This window comes from Stegostoma tigrinum, chromosome 1, assembly GCF_030684315.1.
Source record: "Stegostoma tigrinum isolate sSteTig4 chromosome 1, sSteTig4.hap1, whole genome shotgun sequence".
In the NCBI taxonomy this organism is placed as follows: Eukaryota; Metazoa; Chordata; class Chondrichthyes; order Orectolobiformes; family Stegostomatidae; genus Stegostoma; species Stegostoma tigrinum.
Window position 1 is genome coordinate 106,785,218 of NC_081354.1, and position 10,847 is coordinate 106,796,064.

The 10,847-nt window shown below is 38.3% G+C and overlaps 1 protein-coding gene across 8 annotated transcripts in view; it reads right to left on the reverse strand.

Moving 5' to 3' along the window:
- usp46 (ubiquitin specific peptidase 46) overlaps positions 1–1,285 on the reverse strand; it is a 64,110-nt gene extending 62,825 nt beyond the window's left edge. For 7 of the 8 annotated variants that reach the window (XM_048542400.2, XM_048542447.2, XM_048542430.2 and 4 more), the window contains exon 1: positions 861–1,284. In XM_048542400.2, the coding sequence (XP_048398357.1) occupies positions 861–896 (36 nt within the window). In that variant the 5' untranslated portion in view covers positions 897–1,284. Of the gene's footprint in view, positions 1–860 lie in introns of all 8 variants that reach the window. The other variant, XM_048542455.2, reaches the window with a different exon arrangement.
- Positions 1,286–10,847: the final 9,562 nt, after the last annotated feature.

Sequence of the window (10,847 nt, forward strand, 5' to 3'; positions counted from 1 at the left end):
TCTCTCCATGAATGCTGGAGGTCAGTCAGACAGCACTTGTTGCTTCCAGTAGTCTGGCTAGTGTTGTATTGTTTTAGTAAGAAATAAAAACCAGCATTCCATTTGCTTTCCCTATTACCCACTGAACATGGATGCCGGCTTGTTTTAGATGTCTAGGCACAGGCTACTTGCCTTTAGAACACTACTCAAAATCCTGTGCCAGTTCTTATACATAATCCAGGGATGGCTTAACCTGCGTCCAGCACGGTTTCTAAAATAATTTTAATAATAATATAGTTTTACTTTAATGAAAAGCTACTTAAGCTAATACAATCTACTTTGAATTTCACAAACTTATTTCTACAGTTCTTTCATCTACAAAACCTGAATATAGTTGCTTAAAATGACCAATATTTCTTCCTTCTTGTTTTTGCGATATACACAAACCAACAAGTAAACACGTCATTCAACAAATTTCCAAATGTTAATTCCTCAGCGAAAAGCACTATTATGAACATACTAGAATTCCGTACTTCCAAAGCGGTGCACTTTCTGTATGTGTGAAGAATTTCTACTTGTATACATTGAAAGAAAGCTTCCTCTTGAATACTTTATTTTAAGTTAACGTCCATGATGATGGCACCGTAGTAGTGTTGGATTTGTGCTATTCAAGATATACATTTTTAAACTCACAAACGCATTTTACGAAAAGAAAGCACAGTGGAACAAAACTTCAATTCAGCTTTGGGACTCAAATGGGATCTGTGAAAGGTGAGTTCTGCCAGGTTGAGATGGCCATCAGCACTGCAAACTTAACTCGCAACTACGTGCACGCGTCTGTTTACAAGACGCTACATAAAATCCCCCGGTCCTTTACTCACCATATTACAAATTGAAGCGATGTTTCTGACAGTCATTAGTTGGCAGCCTGTGGTTTCTCCGCCATCTTTATGAAGAACATAATAAACCCGGGATGGGGATTCCGAGAAAGCAGGGAGCAGGGAGGTGGATTCTCCGGGAGCCGGCCCTGAGAGTCTGCCAGGCGGCCACACTAAGGTAAACAAGGCGCCGGAGCCGGGCTGCACTCCCCGAGCCCATTCACCGCCCAGTCAGCCCTCACGCCGACCATTAACAGTTTCTGCTCCTGGTGCTGCCGCCGCAGCTGACTCGCCATGTCGCTGGTTCCAGACACATGACAACGAAACCCCGGGATCAGGCTCGTGCCCAGCTCTACCGCCTCAACGTCCGCAGCTCGAGCTCCGGCTGGGGATTCCGGCGCCGTGCCTGACAGCAGGAAGCAACCTTCTAATTGACACACCAGCCACCCATTCACAATTTAGATTCAACTGTCCGTCGGGAAATCGTGGGTGGCGACCGACCAATCAATATGTGACACATGCTCCCGCCCCCTCCGGCGTTGGTCATCTTGTAATTGTACCCAGGTATTAACAGTTTGCTTGGAAAGGGGAATGTTTGTAAACCTCAAGGTCAGCTTCGTAAATTGCTGCCTATGTGCAACGGCATTTTAATTTGATAATTCGCACTATATTCATGGAAAAACATAAATTTGCTTTGAATGGGTGACTTTTAGTGCTTAAATCATTACAGGATTAAGGATTTTATTTTATTGAATGATATGGTTGAAATTATGATTAACCCGAAAGCGATGATGTTTAATTTGTACCAATCATATATAACATGTCTTATTCCTCGAAATATTTTAAAATCTTAGTTAAAATCCACAAAGCAATTTCTATTAAATATATAACTCATATAATAAATATGGTTAGTCCACTTTTGGATAAAATACTGCATGCAGTAAGCAAAGGGTGATTGGAGAAAGTCATTCTATCGTCTGTTCTCTTCACACTCGCCTTACAGCACAGCCCCCTAAAAAAATGAATTTGTAATCCTGATCCAGTAACTCTTATTTGAAAGCGTGGATAATAGAGCAGAATAGAACATGTGTGACAACATTACTAATATACACGATGCTAATTTTGTCTCTATACAACTAGACAAAAGATAAGCAGCTTACTGTCCATAATCAATTATGATTCATTTGGAATGAACGCACCTCTACAAATAGAGGACAAAATGATAGCGCTCGAAATAGATGTCCACAAAGGTCAGTGATGCTCATCCTGAGGAAAGGATTGAAAATAAGATTCGCGAGAAACTGACAGCTATCGGAGTGTTGAATACTGGGGATATATTGATAATTTGGAAATAAACCAGCATGATGTCCAATATTTTAAAAAATTGGGAGGTGGTAGTAGAGGAAAGCTCATGATTGTACTGAATGAATGGAGTAAATCCTTCCCCTCCACTCCATAATTTCCCTACTTAAATCCTGATCACCTCGCTTTCTAAACTTCATTTCTAAAGATATTCAGCTTGTCACTATTCTTTCTGCTTTCAAAGTTTCCTGAGACCTTTACCTTTGATTTTCTCTCAAGTTCTTCTCCATTTCTCCCTTGTGTTTGGTGACCTTTTGTTTGTACTACTGTTTGTAAAGTGCACTAACACATCTGCCTGTAAACAAGAAACATAGGAAAATGAAATTAGTGTAAACAATATGTTAACAAACTGTCAACTATTTGAACTAAATAGAACTGCAAATAAAAATTTTGAAATTTCTGATCAGGTCAGTGAACATAGGTAAATACATACAGAGCTAAAGGGCCACATTCTCATGCAGGAGGCATATATTTTCATTGGCTTTGCCTGTCAGTTTCATTGGTGCCTAATCTGGAATAAAGAGGCAGAAATGGAGGCAGGCAGATGCCAATCTGGCCAGATTAACACTCCAACTGCATTCACTGAGACATCAACCTAGTTCTGCAGATCATTTTAACACTCTCACTCTTGATTGTTTACCAGCTTCACTCTTAATCTCTTCACACCCTAATTCCTCCCACACTTCAGCGTCCCTCACCCCACTGACCCTTGTTTACTCACTCATTCAGTTCTAGAAATAGAATAATTAGTCCCGATGAAAACATTTGGAATCTTTGGAAAACTCATAAATCTGTCAAAATAAACAACATCTCTTGATAGGTACTTAAAGTAACCCATTATCCTGTTGAAACTCATAATCTGTCAATGTAAACAATCTCACACTCTGTGGGCAGTTAATAAACCGAGTGTACAGTGCTGAATACATTAGTGCCTTTGAAGACAGTCAGACAGATGGCAGAGATAGTTCTTAAATAATTAATAAAAGTTCAGACTTAGTTTTTTTGCAACAGACAAATATATGGTTTAGATATTTAAAAGCTGAATGAATGTAATAAGAAAAGTTTAAACAGTTAGCAATGATCTGTCACTGGGCTATACTTCCAATAAATGATGCAAATTCAACAGTATAAACTCAGTAAACAATATTACAGTGCAGAATAGGACTTTATCTAGGGGATAGTCTGTTCTAGATCTGAAGACATTTTTACTTTTAAAGTGATATTCTTTCACTCAAAATTATGCCACTCGCCAATATAATGATCCAATTATTATTAATTTGATTAGGAAGACATACAGGATACATGTCTTTTATTCGAAGCATTGAATACAAGAGCAGGGAGGTTGTGATTGAACTGTATATTACATTAGTTAGGTCACAACTGAATTCTGTGTGCAGTTCTGGCCACTGTACTGTAGAACTGCACTAGAGAGAATGCAGAGAAGATTCACCAGGACATTGCTTGAATTGGAGTGTTTTAGACTAGATAGGCTGGAGTTGTTTCTATTGGAGAAGAAAAAGTGCTGAGAAAGGATGTGATTGAAATCTGCAAAATCATGAGAGGCATGGATGGGGTAGATAGGGAGAAACTTTTCCCCTTACCAAGATGATTAGATTTGAGGTTGTAGGGAAGGCATGAGGAGATTTAAGAAATAATGTTTTCTTTCCGATGGTGGAACGTTCTGGACCTCACTGCCTGAAAACGTGGTCAAGGAAGAAACCTTCACAACATTTAAGAAGTATTCAGATAAACACATGAAGTATCATAGCATACAAGGTTACAGACCAATTGCTGTAAAAAGGAAGATGGTGCTTGATGAACAACGCAAACATTTTGGGTCAAATTGCCTCTTTCTGTGTTTTGTAACTCTATGAATTTATAGCCACTTACTTTTCACAATCACAGTATGTTGTTCATTCAGCTTATCAACCATAAATATAAGTCAGGCTATTACATTTCATGATGAACTGGAAAAGGGGAACATAAATTTTACTCACCATTCAGATTGTTTTCAATTCCAATCCATGGTTAACAGCTCCACTTGAAAGGTATGATTTAGAAAGATTCCCAAAATGCAGCCACTTCACTGGAAATTAAAGAAAATTTGAAATACCTACTTCTATAATGGCACCAATAACTTCAAAACAGTACATTATTGGAGCCCATCCTATGCACTTTGCTGCACTGCGAAAAGTAGACAGGGACAGAAATGGGAGAGGAACTTTCAGATCAAAGCTCTGGCGACTTTTTTAAAAAATCTGCCTGACTATGTAATGTCCTGAATTAGGACCACAAAACTGATCACAACATGTTAATGAACTTCCATCAGAACTGGGAAAAGTCAGAAATGATTTCAAGAAACAAAAACTAGGAGGGTGGAAATAAGAACAAAAAGGAAGGTGTATGATCTGGTAGAAGACAGGAAAAATTAAATGATAAAACAATTCATGGCTCAAAGTCAAAGGGACAATAAATAATCAAAAGATACCCCAAAAAGTGGTATGAATTACAGAATGAGGAACAACTACACTCCAAAAACAAAATCCAAACAAAATTAAGAGAAAAACCAAACATGCAAAGAAAATGGGAAACAAACTGGGAGGCAAAGATTGTCGTGAACAATTGTTCACCGCATTTCAAAAATGATATATAGTCACTGGAGAATATACAAAAGAAGTCGCAACAGTGATATCAATGCTGAAAGATTACAATTATAAGGGTTGACTGAATAGACAGTGGATCCATTCTTTAGGAAAGAGAAGTCTGAGCGCTGACCTTTTAGTCATCTTTATAATTGTTAAGGAGTTTTATCAGAAGTCGAGATGTTTGCACTTGCGGGGAGATAATGATTACATTTATAAATCCAATAAAAAATTAAAGAGCTGTGTCTCTGACCAGAGAATATTTGGAACATGGAACTTGATACACATGGTATAGCTCTGTGAAAAGAATAAATGGCTTAAGGAGAAGTTGGGTGAGCACATAATGCAAAAAGAATTAGAAAAACAAGTTGATAGATTTTGATGAGCTCAAGTTTTGGGAGGCTCTTGCAAAACATAAATACCAGCATTAACCAGCTGGACCAAGTATTCCATTTCTCTGTTTTAAAATCTATACATTTGTTCTTGAGAATGAAGAGTCATCCAGTTACTATAATAGTCACCCAGCCTGCCATGGAAAATAGATTTGAGGATGGGTGAGAGAAAGAAAATAAAATGTTTTCTAATCACAACTAGTAATCATTCTCTACAGCAATTTTGCATATCACCCCAGTTTCTCATTGGCTGGGAAGAGTTGTTGTTCTAGTAGTGTGTAGCAAAATTAACAGTAAGACTATGAATGTGCTGCAATGTGCAGAGCTAGGATGTACTTGTATCCTATCACAGAAACAACAGTTGCTTACTTGAGTGTTACACCATTCTCAATAAGTACAAAACAATGATCCTTGAGAAATTAACCATAACAAAATTTGACAGCAATGTCTAAACTTTGGATTTTTTTAATAATAATGCATGGTTTATAGCACATACAGCTGATTGTAATGTGGTGTAGCATATAGCAAGAAAACTATTATTGAATGTGTAGGTAGATCATATAAATGATGGTGGTACTTTATTACAATGCTGTTTAATTTCAAACCATGTTTTCTGCAGAATGCTGCAGGCACAAATTAATATTTTTATGTGAAAGAAAACTGATAGTGAATTATCACTAGAGTGACAACTTATTTTTACTTTACAATGCAGAAGCTGAAGTTGTTGTGAACCTGTCTTTAGATTCAAAATATCCCATGGCATAGTTTAATATTTGGCTCTGGCTAAGTGATTTGATATGCACTTATAACCTCTCCAAATGGTGATCATGCTTCACAAGCATTGCTATTAAATTGACTTACTGTACCAGGACAAATCATAGATTATTATTTCATGGTTCATTTTCTGAACCATTAACCGAAAATTAATTTAAATAAATTAGTGAATTGCTATTTAAAACGTCACTGCAACAAACTGTCCTGCTAGGTAGTTCTTAAAGTATAAGAAATCCTCACAGTATAAAATCTAACAACTCTTATTTCAATAGACTATTAACTTGAATAGCCAAGCTTCAAGAAACAATCACCTTTATCACAGATACTGAGCCCTTTGTGAATAATAAATTAGGTTAGGGTAATAAAATAGTAAATTATTTGAAGAAGATTGACTAGACATTTGATTTGTACAACCCTGGCATCATTGAAGCTGTTTTTGTATTACAGACAAAAGTCATAGGTGACTGTTTTAAGTATGCTACCTCACTTCACTATTTCTCTGTTTGATACGTAAATGGAGTTTGAGTACCTTGTTGAAGTAATAGAAAGGGTAAATAACAGCAGATGATGTAATAAAATTGGGCTTGTAAATCAGTAAAATTAAATCTCATCCATCTGAAGGAAGAATGCCAGCATTGATACAAAGTTTCAGATTATTAGAAGTGTTTGAAGCAAAGAAAGGTCCCTAGTTTAATTAAATTCTCTTAAACGGAGTATCTAGCTAAATCTAGAGAGAAGCCATATCAGGTGATCTCAGATCTATGGTGTGCTCCCCTTGCGCAATATGGGAGATGAGGGATACTTCCTTTGTCCCTGATGACTATGTGTGCAAGAAGAGTTTCCAGCTGCAGCTACTAGCTCATTGCTTTTCAGAGCTGGAGGTGCATTGGACTCACTGTGGAATATCAGCAATGCTGAGAATATTGTGAACCGTGCATTCGGCAGGTGGTCACATTGCAGGTAAGGATTAGACAAGGTGACCATCAGACAAAGTAAATGGATCAGGAAGGAAGTGCACGAGTCTCCTGTGGTCATGACCCTCTTTGGATGCTGTGGGTGGGGCGGGGGGGCTGCTGACAGGGAGGTGGCGATGGCCGATGAGGGGAAAACAGCATCAGTCAAGTTCTTCACAGGTGTCCCTGCACAGAAGGGGAGGAAAACAAGAGGCAGGCCTACAATGATGGGGCACTAAATAATAATGGATACAGACACATGTTTCTGTGGCCATAGATGTGAATCTAGGATGGTATGTTGCCTCCCTCATCCCAGGGTCAGGGCTGTCACAGAGTGGTTGCAGGACATTCTGGAGAGTGATGGTGAACAACCAGTGGTCGTGATTCACATAGGTATCAACAACACAGGGAAACATAGGGATGAGGATCTAAAAGCTGAATATAGGAAGTTAGGCGCTAAATTAAAATGCAGGACATCAAATATAGTAATCTCAGGATTACTCCCAGTGCTAACAAGAGCAGTGATAAAAGAATAAATCAGATAAATGCATAGCTGAAGAAATGGTAATCCAGCAGGGGGTTTAGATTTTTGAGTTGTTGGGACCACTTTCTGTGGAAGAGGAGTGCTGTACAAGCATGTCAGGTTGCACCTGGACAAGGATAGGACAAATATCCTCACAGGGGCTTTTGCTAGTTCAACTGTTGACATTTTAAACTAGTACGGCAGATGGATGGGAACAAAAATGTAGGCTTAGATGTGTCAGATCTATATCAGGAAATGGGAGGAAGAACATTAGTTAATGAGATAGTCAGCAACTCAGAAAGACAAAAGAAACAAGGATTAAAAAACTTCCAGCAAAGGAAATTAATGGGGTTGAGCAGTTTATACTTCAATGTGAGGAGTATTGCAAACAAGATACATTGTAACATAGGAATTAGGAGCAGAATTAGGCAACTAAGCCCATTTAAATAATAATTTCACCTTTTATTTTTCCAACCAAAATGGACAACCTCACACTTATCTACATTAAACGCCATCTTCCAGATTCTGATCTGTCCTCCTAGCCTATCACATCCATCTATAAACTCTTTCATGTTCTCATCACAGCATTATTTCCCACCTATTTTAGCATCATTTGTGAATTTTGCTATGTTACACTCTGTCTTTGCTTGCAGATTATTTATATAGATCATAAACAGTTGATCTGCAAAACCTAAACCCTGCAGCACTGCGTTAGTTACAGTTCACCATCCGGAGAAGGACCCATTTATCTTGACCCACTGCTTTCTGTCAGTCAGCCAATGTTCTGCCCAAGCCAATACTGTACCCAAAATCCTCTGGGATCTAAATTTCTGATCCATCTTTTATGTGTTGCTTTGTTAAATTCCTTTTAGAAGTCTAGATATACCACATCCACTGGATCTTCATTAGATAGATGTACTAAGGGCACATTTAGACACATGACAGCATAATGCTTTAGCTATAACTGAAACTTGGCCAAAGGAAAGGCAAAACTGGCAATTCAATGTCCCAAGATATAGAGTTTTCATGCAGGAAAAAATGGGTGACGAAAAGGAAGGGGAAAGGTTAAAAAAAATCTATTACAGTTGTGAGAAGGTCAGAAACCAGGGTATAGTCCAACAGGTTGATTTGAAAACACAGGCTTCTGGAGTGTGGACCCTTCATCAGGTGAAGTGAGAAAGAAGCATACAGAGCAAAGAACTTATAAGTAAAGATCACTGACGAGGATGTATTAAACAAATCCAAAATGCTGTTAAATCAGTTAGAAGGTTTTAGTTGATTCATATGTATACGTAAATCCCTGAATTTCTTTCAAGTCACTGCCCTGAGAGAACTGAAGGTTTTACCAGTGTAAAGAAGAGGTGACATTTTAAGTCAAACAATGCATGTTAGATATGAGTTCTTGTTTAGAATCTGTTTGTGTTTTGGTTTACTCTCAGACTGGTTAAGGCTATGTGAAGGAATGATATTCTAATCAGATTGACAAATGAGGCTTATTGTTTGAGTTTAGGAGTAAAAAAAGGGTACTCACCCTACTAGGAGTATACTACAGACCTCTAAATAGTGAGCGGGAGATGGAAGTACATACATGTTGACAAATTTCTGCCTATGGCAATAAAAAGCCAATAACTGTAGGAGATTGTAACTATCCCAATATCAACTGGTTTCAAACAATATAAGGAGCATTGAGGGTGAAAAATTAATATACTGTGAGTGGATGTCACCAGGGCCAGATGGATTGCTCCCCAGGATGTTGAAGGAGGTCAGGGAAGAAATTGAATATGCTCCAAAGATTATTTTCCAATCTTCACTAGACTCAGGTGAGGTGCCGGAGGACTGGAGAAATGTAAATGTGATTCCATTGTTTAAATTGGGCACAACGGAAATGTTAAACAATTTTAGGCCAGTTAGTCTTACTTTGGTGGTGGAACAAATTTTATGATCAATCCCAAGAGATTAGATAAACTGTTACTCAGAAAGGTATGATTTAGTCAGGGATAGTCAGCATGGCTTTATGAAGGGAAGGTCATGACTTATGAATTTTATCGAATTCTTTGAGGAAGTAACAAGGAAGTTAAATGAGGGTAATGCAGTGGATGTTTTCTACATAGATTTTAGTAAGGCATTTGACAAAGTACTAAATGGCAGACTGGTCAAAAATAGTAAAATTCTATAGGATACAGGGTTACGTGTTGAATTGGATCCAAAGTTGGCCGAGTAACAGGAAACTTGAACACCAGGGGAACAATTGAGACATTTGTAGACAACACAAAACTGGTCTTGTAATGGATAGTGTGGAGGATAACTGGAAGCTCCAAAATGATATAGATAGATTGGTGGAGTGGCTAGGAGAGTGGCAGGTGGAGTTTAACTCTGGTAAGTGTGAGGTAACGTATTTAGAGAGGTCAAACAGTAAAAAGGAAGATAGAATAAATGGGAATATACTGAGAGGAGAAATGAGAGATTTTGGTGTGCAAGTGTACGGGTCCCTAAACATAGCAGTATAAGTAGAGAAGGTTATAACTAAGGCATATGGAATGCTGTCAGTCATTGGCAGACGTATAGATTACAGAAGTAGGGATATAATGATGAAACTGTGTAAGATACTGGTGAGACCACAACTGGAATATTGTGTGCAGTTTGGGTCACCACATTACTGGATGCTCTGGAGACAGTGCAGTGAAGATTTACTAGAATGTTGCCAGGATTAGGCAGTTGTAGTTATGAGGAGAGATTGGAGAGGTTGTGGTTGTTTTCCTTGGAACAGAAAAGGCTGAGGGGTGACATGATTGAGGTATACAAAATAGTGAGAAGTAGCGATAGAGTAACAGGAGGAACTGCTTTCCCTTGGTAGAAAGTTCAAAAACCAGGGGTCATAGATTCAAACTAAATGATAGAAGAATTGCAGGGGACTTAAGGAAAAACATTTTTAGCAGAAGGTGGTCGGTATCTGGAATTCTCTGCCTGAGCTGGTGGTGGAGACAGTGACTCTAAACTCATTTTAAAAATACTTGGATCTGCACCTGAAGTATTGTAAGCTGCAGGCTATGGGCCATGTGCACGAAGATGGTACTTGAAAGGCGTATCTGAGTCATTTTGGTTAGGCACGGACAAGATGGGCCAAACAGTCTCCTTCTACACTATATATTTCTATGGTTTTGTTGTTCCAATACCTCGGCCTTGGACCAAGTCCTTTATTTCTACTCTCCTTAACTCATCCTTTGCTATCAAGGCTACTCTTCCTTTTTTTAAAATTCTGCCAGTCTTTTTGAAATGCTATGTATCCTGGAACATTTATTTCTACACCTTGGTCACTTTGTAACCATATCTCTGCAAAGACGATT